The 26,900-nt window shown below is 34.3% G+C and overlaps 4 protein-coding genes across 13 annotated transcripts in view; 3 read left to right on the top strand and 1 right to left on the bottom strand.

Annotated features, from left to right (window-relative positions):
* The window catches only part of Evi5 (ecotropic viral integration site 5), a 36,519-nt gene that overhangs the window by 5,079 nt on the left and 4,540 nt on the right, over positions 1-26,900 (bottom strand). For 2 of the 8 annotated variants that reach the window (XM_065304357.1, XM_065304358.1), the window contains exon 2: positions 19,493-19,545. Coding sequence is in view for 4 of the 8 variants with exons in the window: in XM_065304364.1 (XP_065160436.1) it covers positions 12,612-12,694 (83 nt within the window). In the remaining 4 variants the exon portion in view is untranslated. Of the gene's footprint in view, positions 1-12,611; positions 12,740-14,135; positions 14,309-19,492; positions 19,546-26,900 lie in introns of those variants that run through there. The other 6 variants (XM_065304364.1, XM_065304360.1, XM_065304361.1 and 3 more) reach the window with 6 other exon arrangements.
* Positions 155-3,887, top strand: LOC135794354 (uncharacterized). The gene is made up of 10 exons (XM_065305585.1): positions 155-312; positions 385-508; positions 566-672; positions 726-1,042; positions 1,109-1,250; positions 1,726-1,842; positions 1,911-2,037; positions 2,101-2,207; positions 2,575-2,918; positions 2,977-3,887. The coding sequence occupies exons 1-10, from the start codon at positions 217-219 to the stop codon at positions 3,119-3,121; spliced, it is 1,626 nt and encodes a 541-aa protein (XP_065161657.1). The 5' UTR covers positions 155-216; the 3' UTR covers positions 3,122-3,887.
* On the top strand, positions 5,188-10,686 carry LOC135793687 (uncharacterized). Of its 3 annotated transcripts, XM_065304748.1 has the most exons (10): positions 5,188-5,665; positions 6,572-6,716; positions 6,896-7,880; positions 8,575-8,752; positions 8,820-8,928; positions 8,990-9,508; positions 9,568-9,676; positions 9,733-10,242; positions 10,310-10,415; positions 10,472-10,686. In XM_065304748.1, the coding sequence occupies exons 1-3, from the start codon at positions 5,581-5,583 to the stop codon at positions 6,987-6,989; spliced, it is 324 nt and encodes a 107-aa protein (XP_065160820.1). In that variant the 5' UTR covers positions 5,188-5,580; the 3' UTR covers positions 6,990-7,880; positions 8,575-8,752; positions 8,820-8,928; positions 8,990-9,508; positions 9,568-9,676; positions 9,733-10,242; positions 10,310-10,415; positions 10,472-10,686. The 3 variants fall into 3 exon arrangements, 1 of the variants encoding a protein (XP_065160820.1); XR_010548690.1 differs by lacking the exons at positions 5,188-5,665; positions 6,572-6,716 and having other exon boundaries at positions 7,687-7,701; positions 7,765-7,880; XR_010548689.1 differs by lacking the exons at positions 5,188-5,665; positions 6,572-6,716; positions 6,896-7,880 and adding an exon at positions 8,496-8,510.
* On the top strand, positions 18,337-19,428 carry LOC135793417 (uncharacterized). The gene is made up of 2 exons (XM_065304373.1): positions 18,337-18,763; positions 18,911-19,428. The coding sequence occupies exons 1-2, from the start codon at positions 18,504-18,506 to the stop codon at positions 19,272-19,274; spliced, it is 624 nt and encodes a 207-aa protein (XP_065160445.1). The 5' UTR covers positions 18,337-18,503; the 3' UTR covers positions 19,275-19,428.

Raw genomic sequence — 26,900 nt, 5'->3', positions numbered from 1 at the left:
ATCATATACATTTCTTCAATGCATGATATTCGATTACATAATCAATGCAATAACAACTGATACACACGACTCAATAAAAAAATGTTTGTATATGCAAAGTTATCATATACACTCAGCAAACTAGTTATTAAAACTCTTATCGCCTGTCCGTAAAATAATAGCATTAGTATAGAGTATAAATAATCGGCGTCATTTTGATCAAAGCTCACTATCAACATGTTCGCCTGCGAAGAGAAAATCGCATTTGTGACGGGTGCGCTGGGAGTTATCGGGCGGGCGTACACGAAACATCTTTTGCAAAACAAAGTTAAGGTAGGAACATATTTATAAATTACACGTGCGAAAAGCCCATAAATTACACCTTTCATTGTAATAAATTTGTAGGGCGTAGCTCTTATTGACGTGCAAGAAAACGACGTCGCATATCAGCAACAACTGAATGAAACATATGGAAGTAATAAATGTATTTACATCAAAACTGATGTAACAAATACATCTGAATTAAGAGGTAATCATTTAATATTAATAATATTAATTACTAATATAAAATAATATCAAATTACAGAGGCATTTGAGAAGACAGTGCAGCACTTTAAGCAACTTGATATTGTCATAAACAATGCGGGGATTATAAATGAAAAGAATTACGCATTATGTCTTCAGTTAAACTTTGTAACTATGCCAATTTATATATTATATACAAATATACCAATATCTAATTTTAGATGGCAACATTTAATGGTTCAATGATGGCTCTTCGTGAATATCTACCAAAATATAAAAAAGGTTCCGGTGTGATTGTAAATACATCTTCAATTGCTGGTGTGGTGCCATACAAACTTCCCATTTACAGTATAAGCAAACACGCAGTCGCCTCAATTGGAATTTGTTTCAAAAATGAGGACGAATGTTTGAAGCAAGATATTAGAGTGCTGACAATTTGTCCAGGGCCCACCCCGAGTCCGGTGTTAACAGAAGCCCTGGACATTTTCTCAACGGAAGCTAAATCTTCGAAAGAGATCAACATTGCTGCTTCTACCGAGTAAGTTTATTCTAATTAAAAATGTTACAATATTGCGTTGTGTTTCTAACTATTGAGAATTTTTAGTGCTGAATATCTGGGTGAAGGATTAATTCAAATCATGAAGGAAGGTACCAATGGTGCTGTGTGGATGTTCATGACCGGAAAAGAGCCACATGAGATGGATTACAGTGCAGTTTTCGATGTTGCTTGGGATTATATTCTAAAGTAGGAAATTGATTTGCGGTATTTTTCAGCTTATGTTAAAACAAAATGAAGAATACAAATATTTGCTGTCAAGTTTATAAAACGTGGCTTATATGCGAAAAATATATAGGTTCTTATTACAACTGCAATTGCAACTTTTATTAAACCATTAACCACAATAAAGATAATTGACGTTATATGCGAATTGATGGTACTGTTCAGCTCCATTCAATCCGATGCATATTCGCAACTTCACAAAGTGACGCCTCAGAATGCAATACTCGAAGAATTTGCTAACAAGTGGGAAATACGAAAAAGTGACTAACAAGTGGGAAATACACATTATTTAATATGCTAGTCTAATAACAGTCTTTAATTATCAACATAGACAAATGCATGACATTGTTTTGCATGATAATTTCTTGTTTACCCAGACTGCACACAACTATTTCGACATAGTCAAAGTAATCCATCTGTTGTGCACATTCATTAAATGAAACTTGAAAGCTGTAGTCACAATGTTACAAGTTAAAGGAAAAGTCGTTTTGGTGTTTGGTGGAAATGGAGGTATTGGAAAATGTACTGTCCTGGAATTACTAGAACATGGAGTTAAGGTATAAACAATTATTATTATTATACGCATACATTGACTTAATATATATTCCAATTGTGCGTTTTTTAGGGTATAGTTATTGCAGATTTGAACGATAACATGAACTATCTTGAAGGAGTGAAAGAGTACGATCCAATCCAATTCAATAAGGTTGAATTTTTGATGACTGATGTTACAAATCTAGCACATATTAAAAGTAAGTTATTACGCTGCTATAATACAATATCAATCTAATCAATTCACGCATTATTAATTTTAGGTGTCTTTGAGATTGCTTTGTCCATATTTGGCGCCGTAGACATTGTCATAAATTGTGCTGCTGTGGTTAGCGAAAACAATTACGGCAAGAATATCACAATTAATTTGGTAAGTGAATCACTTATAATCTGTATGTTCGATATAAATATCAGTGGGATCGGTGAAGGTCAAGCGCATAGAAATAAAATTGCACTCATTGCGCACAATTCAAATGTCATTCGTGCTAATTAAACAGATATTGCTAATTGTGAATTTCCGTGTATGGTAAAATGTATTTAGTACCCATTATCTTTAATTATCGGCTATATTTCGTTTAAAAAATATGGAAATTCCTAATTACTACGTATTTGTCAATTTATTTTCGTTAAAAATATTATTAAATTTCTCAAGTTAAAATTAAACTAGAATCTGGTAACTTAAAACTATTTATGACGTGCTTTCTAATATAATATTTATACAAATCAATTAATTACAGATTGGAACAATGCATATCGTAAATGAAGCATGCAAATATCTCCCAAGATACAAATCATCAAAGTCTGAAGAAGCAGTAATAGTAAACATGGCATCAGTAGCAGGACTAGTGCCCCTCACTAATTTCCCTGTGTACAGCGCATCAAAAGCAGGCGTTATTTCATACAGTTATGAGATGGCCAAAATAAAGGATATGGAAGGTGATTTCGAAGTGAAAATAATAACACTGTGTCCGGCTGCCACCGAAACACCAATGCTTAACGTCGGAAGAAGTTTATGCGAAACCACCACTGGCCAAATACAGAATAATATGATTCAAATATTCAAAACCACCCCGGCTCAAAAGTGAGACATGAAAACTTGACATTTCCGCATCAAAAAAATAATTCTTTTTGATATCTAGACCGGAATCAGTCGCAAAATGCATTCTTCACATCATCGCACACGGAGAGAACGGGTCCTGTTGGCTGTCAAAGAACGACGAAGACGCCAAACTAATCGATTACGACGCAATATTGACGTTGGCAAGCAGCATGTTGGACGATTAGCTTCTTTCATCGTTACCCGAGATGTTACGCATGCATAAAAACACTGCGTATACCCAGCAAATTGTTTATACTTCCAGCAATATCGCGTCAATGTCACGCGAGGCACCCGAATGTCTACCAAACGCGCAAAATTTATAATTTTACGACATGTCGTTTAATATAGCAATATCAATATAAATACCAATACCAAGATGTCCACTTGCAATAAAAGTGTAGTAACTGAGCATAAAAAACGTGATAAGTGTATCGTTTAATTGGCGAACGATAAATTGCGCCGATATAACGTACATTTATTGGCATTCAAACGGCTCGGCACGAGATAGCAAAAGAAAATAAATAAATAATTATTTCAACTGTTTAACAACATGCCGCCGCTGATAGGAGATGTCGTAGTTCAATGTTCTTTGTTCATGCGATTATACAAAAACTGGAAAAAAGCGCTACACGTTTTTTTTCGCAAATTCTATTGCTCAAAATTTAGGTTGCGCTAAATTTAATTGGAACAATCGTGGTTATTATTGAATTTTCGAGTTTCGCCTTGAATCGATAAGGACGAAAACTCATCATGAATTAATTTGCTCACATTGTTTGTTGTCCTATTGTCCTATATTCCTATATTTGGAACAGCAGCATCCTGCCAACCTTTGGATTACAGCGTAACCATGCAGACACCAAATGACAGATGACAGATGAGCGCTTTGTGCAGTGTGCACCATTCTATTCATTGATAACTCTTAAAATAAGAATAAAACTTTCCTAAAGATAATCAATATTATCTTTTGTTATGGTAAACGTATACAATTTAGAAATCAGTAAATTTATATTATGTGATATGATTACAACCAGAAGAAAAAAAAAGTTTGAATTGCTGAAAATGTTGGTTGCTCGTGGCTGGATCAACGCCAGCCAGACAAGTTTTTCTTATCATTGTGCCAACGCGTTTTTCATTATCCACGCGATTGTGTTCCGCATAGTGACCCGTCCGCAACTTATATGCTTTATAATACCTTATATGCAGTTCGCGATAACTTGTGATAAAATTTGTTTGCGATACCAAACTATGGCCGGCAAACTCCATGAATAACAAATTCCAGTTAAATCTGTTGAAATGCTTTGGCGTTTTCCACGAGATTTGGATTAATCCTGTTTAGTTTTTTGTCAGTTACACGCGTTCAGAATCTTGAAAGGCAAAATATTTTTCTTTTCAGATATGATACACAATACATCACTTGTGTTTTGTTTCAGATGAATAGAATAAATGGTTATAATATTTTATCCCCGTCTGTTCTCGAAAAAAATTGCAAATCAAAATGAATTATTTGCAAAATCTATCAATGTCTAATTTTTTTATTGCATTCAGAATTCCAAGAAGATGAGATAAAATATATTTTATTGTTGGTTGCATTTCTATCTGTGCACAAATTTTTGGAATAATGACATAATTTGTATGATTAAGGAGATGTGACGTCAGAGTTGAGTAGTTCTGATTGAATATTAAAGGTTTTTCGATTTTCGCAGTTTCTTTCGATCCGAATATTAATCACCCCGCAAGTAATAAACAAGAAACCGCATGTTCTGCATTACCTTCCTCATGCCTTTTTAAATAAAGATATAATTTTTGTAATTTTCAGTTATAATCATAATGTCTAATACACGTTTACATTACCAAAAACATATGCGCAGTTGCGTCACTAAACAGTTCGTATCTGTTTATATTGACGCATGATTCTTAAAATTCTAGGCAAATTTCATAACAAATTTAAAAAATAAAAAATGCATATACACTGTCAGATTCACTTCGCATTGTAATTTGCAGCATTTGTCCTTCCAGACAGCACTGCACCACACGAGTTATCAATTAATGCAACAAGCATTGGTTATTCTCTTGCAATCAGCGTTGCAGGTCGACGCGATGCGACTGTAAGCGCGATCCAACATTGTCACTAAACGGTGTCAGGAAATGTCTCTAACACACAATATACATATTTGTTTTTATTCATTATCACAGCTTGACCTATTATCGTGATACGACAACCTCCTATAAAAGCATTTGGTTCATTCAATGTGGACAGATGCCTTCATTCAGTTTTTATTTCTCGCGCGCACAGAACGCGTAGCTGCAGATACGGTCCAAGTTCGAACGGCGGCGGCGCGCGCTAAAGTCACAAATTAAATGATTGCAAACCGCAACGTGCTGGCACAAGTGTCAAAGAAACTGAAATCGTTCAAACAATAAGCGAGCATCAAAGAGCGCGCGCGCGTCGGGAAAACCGCACACGTCAAAGCACAAAAGAATACGAAATCAAAGAGATAATCGCGCGGCGCGACAACTACAACTAAAAAATACACAACAAACAAAAAAAAAATCCACACACAAAAGAATCGCTTCTTTCATTTGCACTTTACGCAGGCGTTTCGAGGGGTGTAATAATACGAATACAAACAATAACAGCAACAACATGAATCGGATTCTCTTCTTTGGAATGTGTGTGGCTTTGGTGGCGGGATGTTACTGTGCTTCCCTTAAGAAACAAAACAATACAGGTATGACAATTTCACGCAATCAAAACTAAACAGATATTATTTATGCATGTACACACGTTGATATTTAAATTGATGTAGAATGAGATGACGCATGTTTCGAAATATTAACACCTTGAACCCGACTGCCGTTCAGACGAGATCTATGTTATTAACCCTGAGCTTTCATGCAAAGTGTTATTATGTATCACGATAACACTGAAACAAAATCAAGGCGCGCGCGCGACAGAGTTTCAAGACGATAAGACGCATGATTATTGAATCACAACGGCGCACTTATCAGGCACCCATGATGTCCGCGAATAAAAACATTTGCAATGTGGTGTAATTGTTGGCGGAAATTTCCACTAACGTTTCAATCACTCGACGACCTCAAACGTGATCTAACTGAATTGCAATGTGCTCACTTTGCACATCCACACACGCTGATAACCTATCAAATGTTATTAAATAACACAAACAACTGAAAATCATCGTTAGCTTGAAAATGTGTTTCTCATCGAATGTTTACTATATATTACGAAAAAAGGTCAAACCGGCGGTCACTACGCTTGATTTACGTCTTGTTGCTTATTAATTTGGTGATGATCTAATTGCTGCAACGACGCAAAAATCAAAGCATATGCTATTGTCGCACGTAAATTAGGCCATTAGGACAAAATAGCGAATATTGGTCACAAATAAGAGACTATCTGCAGTGACGAACGCAAGCTGCGCGCGGTGACGGCCAAATAATGACCCGGCACACATTGATAACGATAAATCGAATAAGCACGTGATGGCTATCGCTGTTCTCTGAATTATGATGACAAATTACTCGAGGGATTTTATTGCCTCGGCGAATCAAATAATAAAAACAAATCGAAAACTGTTTTTTTTATATCAGTGTTATTGTTTTCTGTTTTGCAGCCAGCCATCGAAAATACTGCACGGACGAGAAGGACATCGAATTTAAATTGCCAGTGGGGGAGCAGGCGCCCAGCGCCAAGGGCACATGCATGTTGGTTAAATGCGAAGATGTAGTTAATGGTGAATCCATTTATACAGCGATAGGGTATGTTATTTTTCAATATTAGATAATCGAAAAATAAACTTTTAGGCACGCGAAACAAATAAAAAAATATAAAATAATATTTTTTCTCCTCCACCTGCCTAAAAATGCAATTTTGTACAATACTAAAGTACTTTGTAATATTTTTGTATTTTTAAATTTAAATTAATTTTCTTTTATAGCTGCGGAGTTTTTGTACCAACAGAAGGCTGCAATGCAACAAATTACGACTACAGCAAGCGGTACCCCCATTGCTGCCCAGGTGAAGAATGCTAAATGAAATTAGTTCATCGATGGTAATAATAATAAGTACCTAATCATTTTTTGTTTTCTAAAAATCTTAATGGAGTATTAATAAGTGTAGTACGCATTTTCTCTCTAGATACACGCACACATATTATTTATATTAACAAAGTAATACGTTTATTATAACTATTTTATTATTATTATTAATCTAAGTTTATACAAACTTTAAATCGTTATGGCTATTCATTGTATGATGACATGGTTACACTTGTAGTTGTACTTACAATATAACCAATACTCAATTGTTATAGAGAATTGAAAAATGTAAACGAAAAAAAACAAAATATTATCCAATATTAAATACGTATATAATAATTATATTAATGTTGTAATTAATTTAATAATTTCCTGAATACAATCACTTATCAATACGAGTGCTTGTAGTTTCTGGTTTAAAATAATTAATCATTGCTTTTAATTAATTTTATAATTAAAAAAAAAGACATTTATCGTTTGTGTATTATCAGAGAACTCAATAATACTGGTAATAAAATTTCCAACACAACAGATTCGATAAACAATAAATAATGAAACTGTTTTCAATTAAATTAACTGTGAAAATGAAGTCAAAGTGAAGTTTGCATAAAACGCAAATAATGTTTAAAATTCATCTTACCAACCGCATTTTCGAAGTCGGTGAGCTTGATTTAAATTCCAGCCACGTATAAAAGACCAATTTACGGTATTTTATATTAACGCACGATTAATAGTAATTTCGCGTAATTTGTGTGGGAGTAATTAATAGGGACTGAAATTACGCAGCCACTGATCAGCATACACAAGTAGCAGAGATAATGAAACTAGCTTTTATCCTTTTAGTAGTAACTATCACCATAGTAGTCAATGCTGCTAAGGAAGAAAGTAAGTCTTACATTAATTTATAAATGGCAATGTATTGAACTTCCAACATGTTTCTATTTTGCTTAGCATGCATGCATCACCAACAAGTTATAAAGAAGGGTGAAATAAAATATAATACACGCCGCCAGTGCATAAAACTCGAATGCATGGCGCAAGACATCCTTAATGTACAAACGTATGAGAAGTTAAATTCATAAAAATATGATCTCGACTAATTCACATTTGTTGTTTAGATGTGGTACATTTGTTGTTCCGAAAAATTGCAAGATGTCTGAGTTTGATTACACGAAACCTTATCCAGATTGCTGTCCAGATGCAATATGTGATTAAATAGAAAACAATGTAGATTTATGTTTCCCAGAATACTTATGTTTTAAAAATAAATGACGAGAAACCACAACCTTCAAATTAACGATGATATTATGCATAGTTTGTTTAAACACCTCTAACACCTGATTTACAACAATGCACATCGAAAAGCATTATGTAATATTTAAATCCTTCTTAAACCAATAATATTGTACTAAAACCAAGTTTAGTACCAATTCATGTTTGTTTGCTTAATTTTAGCTAAAATATTCAGAAAACTATCAGAGGAAAACGTGCCTTAGAGTTAGTTAATACGTATTTGCAAGTCAATTCGAAACATTAAAACGATGAGGTTTCATTATTTAATGATAAACAAATTTTTTAGTGGGAGTTATTGAGTTCTGAGTTTACTAAATGGATTAACGTGGCTCACAGTTATAAATAAGCAATACCTTGTGATTTACCGTCAGTCTGGTATAAACTATCCCTGACAAACATGATGAAAGCAGCGTTATTCCTTCTTGCTGTTGCAATTGTCACAATTGCACATGCTCAGGAAGAGAGTAAGTTCTTCTATTTTAAAAATTAATCTTAAAATTTCTCATCTTCAAACCCTTTTTTGTTTAATAGCATGTGTGGTTGACGGAGTGACAATCAAGAAAGGCGAATGGAAAGCAGCACCAATTGGCAAATGCATGAAAATGACATGCGACGGAAAAGATAAAATCAGCGCACTCGGGTATAACGCAAAAGATAAAAAGAAAAACAAATTTGATGTTGACTAATTTCTATTTGTTTAGATGCGGAGTCCAGCCTCCTGCGAAAAATTGCAAATGGTCCGAAATTGATAAGAAGAAACCTTATCCGGACTGCTGCCCGGTTCAAGTGTGTTCCTAAGTATAAATTTCAACAACAAAAATAAAAATGTTCGCAATGTGACTATAAATATCATATAATAATAACAATGTTATGAAAATAAAATAAAACTCTCAAATAAATCTGCAGTTTAACAAATTAAAACTTGAAACTTAAAAACGTTTTTGTTTTCTCTACGCAATTAGTTGTCTAGAATTGTTATCACTTAACTTCAATTGATTGGCATATTTTGATATCATACCTACATTGTTTGCAGTGAGTAATAATTATAATTTGTATCGGTTCGCCCACTTGCGCCAAAATGCCCAAACAGAAAACAATAACCAACGAATTATACTCGTTCAATTATTGTCGTATCACCAAGATGCACGATATTAAATTCACACTTGCTCTTCCTTTATTATGTGTTGCAATTTTGCATCTGCTACATGTCTCAGCAACAAGTAAGTAATGCATTTAATTACACGTGTTTTAATTAATGTTTATTTATAATTATTACTAGACTGCATAGACGATGGTAGATCATTTGATAATGGCACGATTCTGACAGCAAAATTAGGAAAATGTTACGTGGCAACCTGTGCGGAGAACGGAACAGTTGCAAAAATTGAGTATGTATAATCTACACATTTAATTCATCTCTAAATTATTTAATTAATTATTATAGGTGCTATGCTGAACCGCCTAGATATGGATGTCATAAGTCAGGCTATGATTTAACCAAAATTTACCCACTCTGTTGCCCATTCGATGTTTGCCCCCAAGATATCGATATTACTGAGTTATTATAAAGTCAACATTAACATGAACGACAATATAAAATGACATCACTTATATTGTTATTGCATAACTCTCCAATGGCCGTGTCACCAATGATCTTTTTAAATGTTTTGATTCTCTAGTTAATGTGCAAATGAAAAACCAAGCTGCTTTAATCTGACATCGCGCTAATGATAAATGTTAACGAAAACCAGTTTATCGGCAAATAAAGAAGCGGGGTATATAAACAATTGACTTGACTAATTAAATTTATCTGTTGTCTGTATATAAACCATTTTACGATGGACATACACTTTAGTTTTTCTTGAGTGTTTAAACTTTGCGTTTCGTAATACAATGGGCCGAATAATTTCGTTGGTTTTTTTCGCAGTTGCCATCGCAACAGTTTTGTGTGATGGTAAGTAAATATAATCTTTAGAAATGTAAAGAACGTGATTTCTATTTGTGTTAATGTTTGTTTGCAGATTGTACGTACAAAAATTTAACAATTAAGGCTGGAGAAGACGGTTATCCGAAAGGTGAATGTATTCGAGTACATTGCATCAAAAATAATGAAATATCTGCTTTGCCGTAAGTAAATATAGATTTTTGCTGAAAATATGAGTGTGTAACATTGGTATTTTTAGATGCCCCCAAATTGGCATCCCACAGGGATGCAAAGTGACCTACGAAGGCGAGGACCTATCCAAACCATATCCAGATTGTTGCCCAAAAGCTTATTGTTAATATGAACAAGTATATTTTTTGATAATATTTTGCGATCGTGTCCCAAAATAAAATAAAAGTGTCTAAACCTACTCTTAATGATATATTAAAAGAAATAATAAATTGTTACACAACATTCTGTTATCCTTGTGTTAAATTTTAAATTAGTGTTTTCCAAAACCCAGCGCAAGAAAATCGAAAAGACGAAGACCGGATTATGTAAATTTCCCTACATTCAAATGCAAATTCTACAATGACGCAAACGCAAACAAGAACATCTTCGTCAACATGACATAAAAAGTTGCAAGTCTATAGAATGTATACCAAGCGTACCAAAATAAGAAAAAACATTCTTCGGAAATAAGTTTAGACAGAAAGGAAGCTATTCAACACACGTGTTGCAAAAAATTAAGATATACGGGGGCGAGGTGACGAAAGTTATGCGCCGGACAAAGTCGCCGACCCGCATCCCTTAACTCAAAGGGTAGTGTTTCCGGAGTTCAGAGGTTTGGTCAAAGAACCGATCGAATACCCTGGCGGCTCAGGGACTGCGGCTGGTTTCGAAGTCAATGTGGAAAGCTGAGTTGGCACAGCGCATCCAACTCGTTGAATAATACGATTATTTAAAAATATATACGCGTGACTATATGCAACCAACTGAACATGTAGCATGAAAAATGCATAAAATTCTATCTACGACGCAAAATAGCTACAAAAATTTCTGTTTATCCAAATCGTTAATTTTCTTATCATAATTGTACTCATGCGCAAATATACCATTTCAATTACTTTAATTATTTCATCAACTTAAACACTAGCTAAACATTTCATAGAATTTACTATGATATTCTTGTGCACTTACAAACTTTGCGTTGTTATTCGCATGAAAGTAATAACAACGTATAAAATTACCTGAGAGCTAAACACCTATTCAAGTTCCCATGAAAATGTACCATGTATACTGTGTAAAATTTAATCTCACAAGTGGAAACTTGTTTATTTTAAATTGAAAGTGTTAAGAAAATAAGTCGGACATATAGCTTTTCGCGCAAACAAAGCCGCGCAACTGATAAAATCCTACATCTGTATAAAACAGCAGATTGAAGATTAGATGCGCTCGTGATTCGGCCTTGGGTCGAGCGAACGGATGTGCTAACATAAATTAAAGTTCAGAGTTGCTTTCCTATTTTCTTCGAGTTCTAGTAAGAGGATTTGCAATTGCAGCGAGATTGAAGTACTTTGAGTAGTAATTGCATTCCGCCGGCCGCAAAGCAAAGGCTATTCGATTGACTTTGATTCTGAAGGAAACAAAGGCATCTAGGAATAGCCACAAACTTATTTCAAGGTACACACAATTCAAGAAAATGCATATATCGCCTCTGGAAACGCAATAATAACTCGATATTGTTTAATGTAATTGTGTTTTCAAGGTTTTAATGAATTTAAACGTATCAAAATGGCGTCGTATAGAGCATCGGTGTATAATGAGTTGCCTACATTAGTACACCACTCTCTAAAATAAACGATGATTTGTTTGTACAAATCAATACGAAAACATTCGACAAGCACAATATTCGTAATAATATAGTGTGATACCAATAATGAGAATCGTTATAATTTATCTCTAATCTACTAATTTATATAAATTGCATAGTCTCTAGAGCCTAGCGTATAGATATACGAATTATGCTGTATTTCATCGTGTCCTCTAGCAATTTATACATCTGTAAAACAGTGTTTCAGCACCATACGTTGGTTGGAACCGTTGGAAACTATAATATAAACGAAAATGAGACCCATGTCGAACCGCAAACCTTCCGTGCTCGTGCACGTCCCCAAGGGAACCTACAAAAGCGTCCGGAATGGCACATGAATAACGACGAAGATGAAATTTAATTTGCATCAAGCGTCGCGGTGTTCCTCTCTGCCATACGCGCACGTTTTACCAACACCTGGGTTTCTATAATTTAGAGGATTGAATATTTTCCTGATATATTACGATAGAAAACGCACCTAACAATAAAACAGCTTGAATTATTATATATTCATAGAAAAACTCACCGTTTACGTGCGATTGGTTGCCTTCTCGCCAACCATATTCGTCTTGGGACCAACTTTTGCAGAACCATGTCTTTTCTTAACATTTGTTCTTTTTACATGATTTTGTTTTAATGTAAGTATACTAAATGCAGAAGCGAATGACATGCAAAATCAAACAAAGAGAACTTCCCAAATTAACTTCCTAAATCTAAAATGCTATTTGTAAATGCAGGGAATCATTATATCATTGTTCTCTAGTAACATTTTCGCATATTAATCATAAACGCTAAACACTGAAGCCAACTCATAAATTATTCAACACAGTTCAGGAGAAGAATAGAAATATTTCCAACTTATTTAGCAACACCAGCCAACCACTCAAGTAATAGATTTCAACTTCATTCATGAATATAAAAATAAAAGAGCAAACTTGTCTCAATGCCACTGCCCATAGTTGTCTTGCGGTTGAGTTTCAATTTCGTAATACAAGAACTAATATTCATTTTTTATTCATATTATTTATTTTGAATAAATAAATTAGACGCACACCGGATACTGTAACGCCTGGTGGGCAAAGTTCATGAATATAACAAGCTGTAAATTTATTGGTTGAAAGGTGAAACGCAACAGAGCACCGTTCGTGTGTGTGGTTCGCAAAAACACAAGACGTGAAACGTTTATCGCTGTATAAATATATAAATAATTTATTATATTAACGCATGTCGTATCTTCGGAGAGAGAAATATAGAATTTTCCACCAGTTATCTACTAGTGGTGCAGACTTCGAGCGAGTAAAAATTTATGATGTAGAAAAAAGTTAATTTATCTATACGTCGGCGATTCTAGGTTTTATATACCTATTAGTTGCATGTGGATATATATGTTTTATAAATGTTTTAGCAACTGCGGTTTCCTCTATTTTCGGAATGCGGGTGGGAGAGTGCAGATAGTGCAGTGGCTTCGAGAATTTCAACAGTTGCTTCCTCCCTAGTGGCTGTTTCATCCATTACCAACGGAAAAAACAACAAACTGGAATGATACCGAATGCGAAGGAAGATCCAGGTGCAGGAAGCAGTTTTATCTCATTATTACTCATTTCTTTTATCAGAACATACAAAATATTGATATGAAAAAATAAATATTTTCATTAAATGAATACTCTAATATTTAAGTTATGTTTCAGCGAATACAAATTCGATAGGCTTTTGTTTTTCGCACTCTACTTTAAAAAGAAACTTTTCCAACTTCATATTATTCCTATGAAGTAGTTTATTTTAAAAATGATCCTGTTGAACTTTGTGGAAAGCAATCTAACTTTGCTTACTTTAAACTTTTCTAAGTGCCTCTTAAACCAAAAAGAAAAAATAACAAATTTGTTACATTAAGTGTTTTAGTGCCAAACAGAAATGAATAACGACTATTCAATTAGTAATAGTAATCATTGATAACACACCTTATATCCAGACAATATTTTAGGCAATTATCAACAAAATATTAACCCAATACAAAGTCTACAGATAAAATTAGACAAAATTTGCAAATTACCAGCAAAGTATAACGAAAATATTAATCGCACCAACACAATCACTCGTTCAACACCGTTTTAAGTCATTATTGCAAACATTTAGCAATATTTAGTTACTGGTAACGCGTGGGCGTGTGTGTCCGTGCTGGCTCAGCGGCGGAGGTTATCCGCCGAAAGCCAGGACGACGCGGAGCCTCGCGCACAACTGATGTTATCCTAGCAACCCAGCATCCTTTCGGCTGGATTCGCGCCAGCAATTCGGGCGTTTTCGAGCGGCACGATACCCGGCAACGCCAAAGTGAACAACGTGAGCCATCGCATACCAACTGTTATAAACTTCGTTTAAATTCATTAATAATTTAGCACTCGGAATGAAATAGACAGATAAAAACGATAATTTCGTTTAATATCAACTCGTATTAATATAAATTGAACTGCATTGATTTGTAAAAATACCAAATCATTAATGTTAAATTGTTTTATAAGTAAATATGCATAAAATAGAAAATTTTTGTGAGCAGCTTTGTGAAAATGAAATTCAAGGAAAGTTACCAAACAGAAATGCATTTTACATTGTGCACTACACGTTAATAAGCCAGTATCGCATGGGAAGCAAGCACAACTTACTTACTTATTTTCTCAGCGAATATATTCTCATGTCCTGGCCAAGCTATGCTAGCCATGCACCATTCATGCAAACTGCAGAAACGTCGTTGCCGTGGGTGGCAGAATCGGCGTCCTTCCGACGTGCTCCGTGTATTTGTACCATTTGCACTTGTCTGCGCTAAGCCGGCGGAAGCGATCGATAAAGCCGCGCGATATTTGTACAAAAACGATAAAAATAAAGCCGTCGGCTATGAATGTCTTTGTTGCTCATTCATCTATAACGGCTTAATGATATCCAACTAAGAAAAATGATGTTACAACTTTCTACATGTACCTAACATGTAATAATAAACATAACAACAATCATATTATGGCCAGCAGGCAGTACCTTTTTAATTTACAATAATTAACCCCAGCATTGATGGTAATAAAGTTCATTAGGCGGTTAAATATCTACAAGTTAAGCGTGATTAAGCCTAGCAAGTACGAGTTTGCTGTTAATTGAAGCGGTAATTGCGTAATCCGTGCAACAGCCTCGCCCAGAGAAAAACCTCAACAATGAAACCGCAATTAGGCGCTGATTATTTGTAATTATTTTGAAAGGAATCGCGAGAAAATGAAAGAAAGTGAAAAATAAAGTGAAGCTGACGCCAGGAAACGCGAAATGAACATGGAATTAGATTAAGTCCAAGTTAAGAAAGTTTACACAAAGAAGAAAATAACTTTTTTCATTTTCACAAAGTCCAAAAATGTTTTAAAGTAATTTGGGGCGCCAAATTTATTTAAAAAATGAGCATTCTAAAATTTATAATAAAAAAATGTTGAGTTTTAAGTTATGATCAAGGTGGAGGTTAAACGATGATCCTGAAATTCACCGCCCCATTTCCTTGCCCCATATTCCCCGTTAAAGTTAACATCCCTTAAAGAATGTTTCCGACTGGCTCAAGTCCATTAATTCAATACTTATTTAAATGAATATTCATATTTCAAATTTCTTACTGGCCGAAATGCTTCAAGCATATTGTATCATTAGAGAAAATTAGAATTCCCGCAACAAGATGAAATTTTAAATTAGATTTATGTCAAAACCATATACACTGCAGTCTATTAAATTACTTAAATATAGTAACTAAGTAAGCAAGCAGACTCCACAGACAACACATCTGTTGAAATAATCAAGTATCATATTTATAACCATCCAGTGTGTATCTTACAAATTATTGTCGTTATTATGAAGTTAGTTCATTGCATCGTAATTAGATTACAAGTGCAGCGGAAGCAACTCGCGCCAAATGTTGTGCGCGACAATTGAAACTAGTTGGTGAGTAAAATCAAACTACTGGTAATGACTCACTGCCTGCAATGTGATGGGATAAAGTTTTGATTAAAACTTGTTTATAATTGACTAACAAGAATCTCGCAATTATGCAATATGATTCATGCAGCATCAATGAAGAATGAAAGGACCAACACAAAACGGCAGAAAATGAGAAGTCAGGCGACCAGCGACTGTTTTATACCTGCGGTTGACCCGCAAAAGGTGGTGGGGGTAAAGCTTTGTTCCATTTTCAATTACAGACCAGTCCGCAGCCACTTTGTGGCATGATGTAATAAATTAAAGTGTTCCTAATGATTTTATTAATATTCTAGCACTAGAGGGTAATAAACGTCGGACAAGATATGCTTTTCATTGCCTAGTATAATCTATGATTACATAGGAAGACTGTAGAAGCCAATCCAGAGCGGACTTGGCGAATTAACTTGAATTAATTGTTCTAATTGCATTAATTGTAGTGCACTGTTCGTATAAGAGTGAGTTTTAAGTGTGTGAAGTCACTTGCAGTTTCTATGATGAGAATATTCCTCTTAGAGAAACAAAAATACAGGAAACAAGATACGTTAATGAATTTTTATTAACCTTTTGAATATTTAATTAGAAAAAAACATCTTTTCTAAGCTCAATATTATTATTTTTTCTTCTTTTAGTAAAAGAACATAAGAAAATGTCACATTGAGAGCAAAAAAGCAATAGTAAACAGTTTAAACAAACATTTGTTTTTATATTCGCAATTTGTCTTGGAGTTGGTAGCTTTTTGAAGCGTCGCTAAATTTAGAGCTCCTGCGCCCAAACAGCGTCGCGAATAACAGTAAAAAGCAAGAAAATGTAAACATTAAATTCGATCTGGTGCTTTCAAGTTTCCCGATATTACGCAAGCAACCGTCGTGCACGTTATCGCCAATCTTTCCAACTGGAAATCAATGGACGCGATTGAATTTCCCGCAGAAACATAAAAAACTTGTTTTTTCCGCTTCTGAAACTTCTACTTACACCGAAGCATTTTTCATAAAACATCGAACAATAAGCGTATTTATTGTATATTTAACTAAAGTTTCACGAGTTATTTTGCCTTGAAACATATTCCATTTTGAGAATTTCTTAAATTACATTAATAGATAACAAAAATTTGATTGAATTTATTTGTAAGAAATAATATTCCCAAGGCGTAAACATTTCTTTCCAGCTTAGAATATCCATAGGGACAGGCAATAATCCCAAAAGGGCAAAAAAGTATCGCAAACAATCAATTTCCCGAGTCTAGAGGGTGGAACAATCAAGATAAATTCTCCACATTCCGAAGATTTTTTCATAATTCCTGATTATCCAATCCAACTTAAGTGATTATGAAACAATTGGCTGCAACACCAAGAAGATTAATGAATAAAGTTTAAAAGAAATTTCTTAATAAAATTTCGCCACGAAAAACAAACAAAAACAAAAAACGTTTTTAAAAATAAAAAAGAATATTAACGTAACAGAGTAATAACCTCTTTAACCATTGTTGTATCTGTTAAACATGGGAAAATTATTATAGGATTAAGCCACACACATGAGATTTTCACAGAAAGCGTATTTAAAACATTAACCACAAAGTTAATGTTGTACTTACGTAAAGCCAGATTAAATACGAGTAGTTGGGGTAAAACTTTCCGGATTATCATACAAAACTTGCGCCCGACCATATACAACAGTGGCATATTTACTCAACATGCTCGCCCACCTGACAAATTCCCGCACATATTTCCAGGACAATGAAATATTTGCTCTTGCGTATAAAGCCGTACGGTCCGCGCATATATTTCACGACTTTACAACTATAATAACCATTATAAATCAGGTCAATTAAAGCTAGACTTTTATACCCACTAACCTCCTGAATAATTTTTATATGACTTTAGTTTGGTCTGATTTAATTTTTGTGGAGCGGAAAATTGCCGAAGCGAAACTGCCGGCGCGCGCATGAAATTGAACGCAACTTTTTAATTAAACCACGAAGCACATACGAACGATCATCGCATCACCGTTAATCAACTGGGCCAGCTAATTATACGACGCTGAGCATCGTAAAATACTCTATGGTGACAATGTGTGATGCCTATATCTACTGCAATCTAAATTTGCAATACACTTCATTTTCTCTCATTCTCTCTTTCATAGAGTTTGAAGCATCCTCACCTAATGCAAATCAATGAATATATTTGCATGAACACATTGTATAAATCGAAATATATAATCGTTAGCCAATCCCGTCTAATTTCTTGGTGTCAATTTCGTACCTCATTGTTATTCGTGTCGCGAGCGGTCGCATTCACTTCCCATCCACGCCACCGTTGCGTCGCATCGAATTCCCCGATAACAAATAAACTTCACTCGTGCATAAGTGATAGTGCTATATACAGGCGGGCACATACATTTCCGCTGATTGGCAATTTGTACCGATAATATGGACGCGCTGGAGCTACACAAGATGGAGCGGCGCAAGAACTATCAGCGCGTGATAACAACGGCGACGACGAGAGCGCGCGCAAGGGCGCCGGTAGACCTAAACGAAGCGGAGGCGGCGTCGACAACGCCGGACGAGATCGATTCGACGGCGTACGACAGCAAGGTGCGAGTAAATCACTGGCACGACAAGATGATGGAGCACAAGAAGATCTACTACGCGGCCGAGCTGAAAATGTACAAGCTGGAATTGGCTATGGCGTAAGTGGCCATTAAAATTAGCTCATAGGTCGCCGAGGGCGTCGAGCGCGCGGTGTAATTTATAAATTGCATTTGCACCTCGGGTAGTTAATTAAGCTCCAAACAAGATTACCGCCTCTTTTTAATTACCTGCATATTTTTTGCTAGGAAATACGACAACTCAAATAAATTGCGTTGGTCAGTCCGACACCGTGAAATGGCCAACATGATTCACCACGATGACGAAGTAGAGAAGACAGCGAGACGCACACCGGAACCGGCGTTCGGTTATGTGCCAATCACAAGGCAATTGAAAGCACAGTCAGAGCCAGCGCACGATGATGAAGTCAATAAAATCAGAGAAGAAACAATCGAAGAAAATGATGATAATGCCGAAGTACGTTCGCAAACTGCAGACTCTACTCCTCGGAATGATTTGATTCCACTTCATTCGGAAGATTACAAGCCGTTCTCAAGTACAGCTTCTATACATTCTTACATGTATCACTTGAGGAAAATTTATGGGAAGTAATATCATTGTATAGAGAATAAAAATATGATGAGATGTAATTTCATCATTTGAAACATGTAAACATTAAACATCTAAAGAACGTAAGGCAGATGTCATAAGATGAAACGAGTCATAAACACTAGAAGAAACCCAATAACCTACATACCAATATAAAAACGATGTCATCTGTATTTTACACTAACAGTATAAAAATAATTAAAAATTATTTAGTAACTTACCTTATAAAAATTTAATCCAGGTTGTCTGAGTTTCGGAATCGTCTAAAACACTTCTGGAACAAAAACATTATTTTAGTTTAAATATTTCATACATTTATTTAAAAAATAGCATTTGACGCTTGAAACGACAAGATAATTAATCGTAACATGACTGGTTATCATCCGTGATTAATGAATTTTACCTCCAGCGTAAAAATATATCATTCACCTCCTTTCATTCAGTTCGAGCACCCTTTTAATAATTGACTCGAACAAAAAGCGTTTAAATACCCTCATATATCATGACTAACGAGGACCTTTTATTATTTTTTAAAATAAAACTCTCTACGCTTCCGTAAAGCTCTCTGAGTTGACACATGGTCGTTATTTCCATCTCTAGTTACTCTTTTTCTCGACAAAGTCTGCATTCGGTCAGGTTATGGTTGAACTAAATACGTGATAGTGTTAGTGTTGTGTACGTTTGGCGCTTTCTTTCACGTTCATTCGCTTCGTTACCCCGAGTGACTGACACAAGTCGAGCGCGCACCACAACATTCCTCGCGCAATGAGTAATGCCGATTATTAAGTAAGAGTTCATTGCTCTACTTGCACGCCATTCTTGTACGCGTCTATGCAATGTAGTAAAATGCAAGATTTTTGAACTTTGAGAGAAATTATTTCTAAATATTTGATGGATAAATTTGTAGAGGTTTTAAAAAATTTGATGAGCAAACAGGCGGTGTGCGAGGCATGTAAAACCAACAAAGTGCGAATTAATGAATTCACACAGGCCGCGCAATGAAAAAAGAGCCGCCACATGCTAATTGAAGCATAATTCCGTGCTTTGCGTAACAATGCACATTTTAATTATGTTGCTGGATGTGCACGTCACAATGGTGCGTATATTACTAAATTTTCATAAATATTTACCATGTTTGTTAAAATCTACATAAATGCAACTTATATTTTGTCAAATAAACAAAAAATAAAATTATAAATATAAATACAACAAAAGAAACTTATTGATTACGCCGTTATCATTTTTTTATTTTAAAATATAAAACCATTCGTTGGATAATTGGGCAATTTTTGCACGAAATATTCATAATTTTTCAATTCGGTGTCCAATTTTTCATTGCCATAAAACTAAATCGATGTCCATTAGATAAATACGGCGAAAAAAGCATTAAATTTTCGATATTTATGGAAATCATGTCAGCGCGGAATGAAAAGGGATCAACTTTATGCCAACGTGATTTATGAACTTGTATTTAACGTTAAGCCAGCCGCGAATGCCTCGCCGTCGATAGTGGCACTTGGAAACCAATGCGAATGTTGTAAAAGCAAATCTATGTACGTATATGTACACCAATATGCAAGGCAACGAAACGCAACGGAAAAGTGAAAAACGTAAATCACGCTCGTGGAATATCCGGCAAAAATGTAAGCGGATTTTCGATCGATTTGCCACATTGCACAAAATGTGTGATCGGAGCGTGCAAATACTAATGCGCCGAATTTATCGACAGGGCGGAAGCAGCGCTGAGAAAGAAAGTGATTTATGCTACGTATTTTCGGGATCGGCGTTTGAATAAGAAATTGAAATTGGAAGTGTACACGTAAATCAAACAATTATTTCTTGTGTTAACGCTTGTTAATTAATTTTTGTAAATAGAATCGAGAGATGGAATTCTGTAGCGTTGTTTAATTGGCAAACGGCGAGAGATGAAAACATCTTGTGCTAGAAATCTACATATCAATAAAAATCATTAAACTTTTGTAACAAGAAGCAATCATTTGAAGCACGAAAGAATGTTATGAACGTATTCATTCAATTTTAATTAATTTTTTACTTATCAGAAGTACAGCAATCATAAAATTGCACACAATTCTAAAAATATCTTCTATTTTTGTAATTAATAGCTGCAAAACTCTACAAACAACACAATTATTGACCTGATTTCCGTCAACTAGAAATTACGTGTCCTATAGTTGGTTCAATATGAGGATCAGCACATTTGGTCATTCAAACTAATTGTAATTGTCGCTCAAATTACGGGACATTCAAGCTGAGCGCAATCAGTCGCCAGAAACCGCTGCGAATTGCCGGAAAATCTAGGTCATTGATTCGGTGGGTCACCAAGTAATTTGATTAATTAAAACTGTCGCCAGATATTTATAGCGTATGCATAAACAAAAATGCAAGTATCAACCTCACACGGCAGTCTATTTAAGGATGACTAGTGACAGTTTCACAGCAAGACTGAAATAATTTACACGACTAAAAAGCAGTTTATCGAATCAATGCAATGAATGTGTCTATTTATAAAATGTCATTCTATACATGTCTCACTTGCCGCAGAAATAATATATCGATTTGAATTTGTAGCAAAAAATAGAAGTAAATTGCAAGTCTAATTTTAGAAAAAAATGTTAATTTGGTTGCATACATACAGGGAAAGTTCCAAATTAATTTCCCGAAACACTATTATCAAAATGCCCATAATAATTAATTACCACCTCACCCAATTTCCCACACACACACACACACACACTACACAATAAAACCAAACCAACCCTCGGCGCCCATCCCACACACCTGTCGTGTTAACGCCACCTAAAACTAGGCGCATCATGTATTATCTCATACCTCAGCTGGCTAGCACACTATCTGGTTTTAATTACGAAAGGTCGTCGCTTATTAACGCCGCATCGAGTATAAAGTTAACGCTGAAAGGGTGGGTCACGACCAGGTTACATATCGCGTGCCGGTGCTAGGTTTTATTAAATTATGCTACAGTGTATAAACCTCTGACACTGACGAAAGGTGGAACGCAGAGGACACCGGCGGGTTGTGATGTGCGCACGACGCGCGTATGTATTAAATTATTATATCACGTCGTAAAATGCGCGTACAGCGTATGCTCGGCGATACAAGTTCACACTTTTGCTGATATTTTATAAGGACGACATCATTTATTAAGCTATGGCCATCAATGTGCGTTTTGGGGGTAGTGGGATGGCTGTAACCTTGGTCATAACACTACTTACCTACTTTACACGCATGTAATAATAATTTGGTGATACATATTGTCAGAAACCAAATTATTAGTGACTACTACAAGATTTCTTAGAATAATGACTGAATTATTACTTTTTCTTGCTAATATAACATGATATTTTATATCAAAAAACATTTAAAAAATATAAAATATTCTATTTTTTCTCCTAAATGCTAAAAACCTTAAAATTTAACTACAATTCAAAAATGATTGTAAAGTTTTTCTTAGATAATTTATTTTTACTGTAAATTACTTACGTAAGTAATAAACACTCTAATAAAAAGTTTATTAATAAATAATTCCCACAATTAAGATTATTGAAGCACCTGTAAACCGTAATGTTTCTGCATCTGCGCCGTAAGTTTTCGCAATTACATCGCATATAAATCCAAATGCCTACAAGCTACGTCATTCAAGTGGGCTTGTTCTAAATTACAGCTCTCGAGTATCACCGACAATGGCGACAATAGGAGCACACCAAGAGCACGGGCAGGCGTAAACTCGCCGTGGTTGTTTAATAATTACATTAATTAGATGGCATGTGCGGTGACATCGCGCGAGATTGCCAAGTTTCTACACTTGTGCGCTTAGTCCCACTTGACACCGACTTGATTCAACAACTTCCAGACGCGCAAAGTATATATTCAAACTATTTCTCTCTAACCAAATCAACACGCAACTATTCACTATCTAATATAACAATTGGTAGAGAATAATTTAGTTTTAATTAAATTTAAATGTAATTAAATTCTGTTTAATGTAAGATGTGAACATTTAGGAAATTAACACCTTTTTAACTTGAACATGCTGAATTTCGATGCTTTCGACTAGATGAATGACAGAAGAGGAAGAATCACGTAACCGGAAATAATTGAAATTTGAATAGTGGCCAACTAAATGAAATTATGAACAATTCTGTATTGTTTTCATATGAATGCTATTTTCAGCTTTAGTTCGTGTATGATTGACGTAAATTTCGTTCCATTTTATAAAAATTATTTTTATTTAAATCACACTTGCCACTAAATGTGAATATTAACTGGAATTCATTTAAAAATAAATGTGTCAATAATAAAAAACACGTGGAAAGTGCAATCAATATAAATAGAAAAACGAATATGACCTGCATTCCTCCTTTCAACGAATGAATAGTATAGAATAATTCTAAAAATATCGAAATTACTCCAATTACTCCACTTCAAACATACGATACATGTGAAAGATAATATTTGCTTCAAATAAAAACTATACTCGTATACTCAAAGGAATTGTAAATGAAGCATCATTCAGTTATCAGTATTCAACGCCCAAAAATAATAACGTCAAAATATCAAAATAAATATTTAAAAAAATCAAATAATTGGAAGAATTATAAATATTTGCATAAAAGAACATATTTTGTATTCATGATTCATTATTTGACGCTGCTGATATTTTTGCACCGAACGATAACAGCATTTTGCATGCATTTCTAGATAAACCCACATAGATTTATCACAGTAATTTGCTGCATTTCACTTTCCAAGGCGAAAATTCTCACAATTTCATTGCCATTTGTTCCAATTTCGCCAAGATGTGCAACATAACACTTAGATAAATATCAAAGATTAAAACACATTAAAATAAACAGGCAAGCATAACAAATTATAAATGAAAACAATTATAATAAATATACTTTATAGTGTGCAAAGTAAACACTCTAAATAAATATTGACGAATTGTATTATTCAATTTATCTAGCATAAAATGAATATTCCTAGTGAATGTTCATAACTAAACTTAATATATTGAAATGGTACTTTCGAATGAAATTTACAAGTGCGCAGAAGTTCACGTTACACCAGTCATGACACATATTACCAGACTAGAAGGTATGCATAAGTAAAATGTGTGTCATGAGTGATAGAGTGATAAAATTTACAAAAGTACTACCCATAATCATAGCTTCAGTTGCCTGCCTACATACTGATTGCAATTAGTAAAAACAAAACAAATTTTAGTGGTTTCGTAGTAGCAATTATCGAGGAGAAAAAAAATAGACAAAAAAAACAATAATAAGCATTCTATTTGGGAATGAACGTATTGTATTGTATAGCTTCCAACAATTGAATAATTTCTTTTCTAATCGATTGTATGGACTGGTAGATTCGAATGGGATTAGTGTTTACCATTGCGTTTAAAATATGAGTCAAGTTCATTGAATACATTGAATGCACGCTGATATAATAATGAACTTGACTTGACCTACATAAATATAATATATTTAATATTTATTAATTAGCAATAAATTAAATTATAAATTGTTTTAAAAATATGTTTTTTGTTTTACGTGCTGCAAAAATAATTGTTTTTGAATAATTACTCCTAAACCAATCAAGATTTCTTTATCACTTCTTTATAAATATATTAAGAAGTAAATACTTCACAAAAAAATTATATAAGCATTTTAATAAAAAATTACAGATCAATTTATGTCAACTGTCAAGTTTCACTTGTAAACTTCAATTTTAACCGATTATAACTCTTTAGATAATAATCTAATCAAAAAAATCATTTCACAATCAAACGTAGAATTCAATTCTAAATTTAATTGGAAAACAATTATAATCATATCGCTTACAGTGTTCGTGTAATTAATTATTAACTGAAATTATCCAACATAAAACATCAAAACATGATAAATAAATAATCGAATGAAACATGTATCCATATTGTAATTATTTGATGATTAATTAATTCAACGATCAGCGCCTTCAAAACACTTTGCTACAGACAAACGATATCCGATCACAGACAACACAGCATTCAATTCGGCGCCATACATGTCTAAAATTACACTACGGCCCAAACACCAGTCGGTACTAATGCGTTGATTAGAATTTAATAATTTCGAGGGGCGTTAATGGAATTTTGAATACGTCCATTTCGTAATGAGCATGTGGTATTTAAAAATAGAGTATGCCACAGCATCCACACCAGAGCAGTACAGAGTACAGCATAAAATAAAACATCGTTAAAAAATTTAAAAATTGTTAAATATGACTTTGTAATAATGACATTTTGATAAATCACAATGTAACTTTAGCCATTATTACCATATTAAGAACTTATTTAGCAATACATGCACGAGTTGTGTACTAATTTGGAAAATGAAATTTACTACTATACACGTATGAAATATGATACGAATATGAACAATTATGTGAGATGTCAATGTCGTGAAAGCAGCGTATGCCCTTGTTGCGCAAACTCAAACCAAGTTACATGCACTTGGTTAACTTTGCACGCATCGTGAGCACTAATTAGTATTTTCTGCCAACAGTGCGCTGAATGTTATTCTGAAAAGTTTGCAGTGAAATGAAATAAATGTCAGCCGCACCGCACAGAGAAAAATAATAATCACAGTTTGCAAAGTGTAAAAATGTAACTTTTAATTACACATGATTTAATAAATGCAACAAAAGTGCACCAACCTTAACAATTTTCCGTTGCCAACATTTGCATCTTGATTACTTTAATTATTTTCACCTCAATCGAGAGAAAATGATAAAAAATGATTACATAAACCATGTGAACGAATTACGGCCAACATGAGTGGTCGGCATTGAATTTAATAAAATAAAAACTTTCACTTTGAAGGCATGACTCAAACGACTCAAAGGATTGAAAACCGCAAACAGCGCTGCGCCTCTCTTCGCAGCATCATGAGAGTCGGGGAATCGTGAGTGTAACTTAATTTTGAGCCTGCTGTGATGATTCAAAGATATAATCGTAGATTGTATCATCATCACTTTGCAGCATTGGCACGACCATGGCGGAGACAATCGCAAAAAACAATAATGATGCCTCAACAATGAGCATTCAAATAATTATATTATTGAAAAAATATTACTTTGTTTGTAATCTTTATCTACAAACATAAAAAAATTAAACTTTTTATATTCAGCTGTAATTTTACGAAAATTTAAAATCATTCTATAAATCCAACAAAATTCGTAAATATTTGGGCTTTTCACCCTAACGATCTATTTCCATCTTGAAAATCTGGCGTTGTAAACAAATTTTATAGCATACTTTGCATCCGGAGCACAGTTCAGCCATATTTTAATAGATATAATAAAATTTACATTCAACACAATTTTAGATACCATTAAATATTTAATGTATCAACCAAAATGGCTGCTTTCAGGCAAAATTTCGCCATTGAATCGAAACCCAGTTGAATAATGAATTACAAAACATTATCCTTGTTTACACCCTAATTTCCTACATTTTCCGGCGTGCCTGTCGCTGAAAAATGCGCACGTTGTTGTGTGTGGTGTTGTGCAACGTGCGCAAAATAAATCACACGAGTTTGTGAAACAGAA

The sequence above is a fragment of the Atheta coriaria genome, unplaced genomic scaffold (genome assembly GCF_025399875.1).
Source record: "Atheta coriaria isolate IRGN ID8LTWV9N9 unplaced genomic scaffold, Caltech_Dcor_3.1 hic_scaffold_6_pilon, whole genome shotgun sequence".
Classification (NCBI taxonomy): Eukaryota; Metazoa; Arthropoda; class Insecta; order Coleoptera; family Staphylinidae; genus Dalotia; species Dalotia coriaria.
Note: the sequence above shows the minus strand (reverse complement) of the source record. Positions and strands in the feature narration are given on the sequence as shown.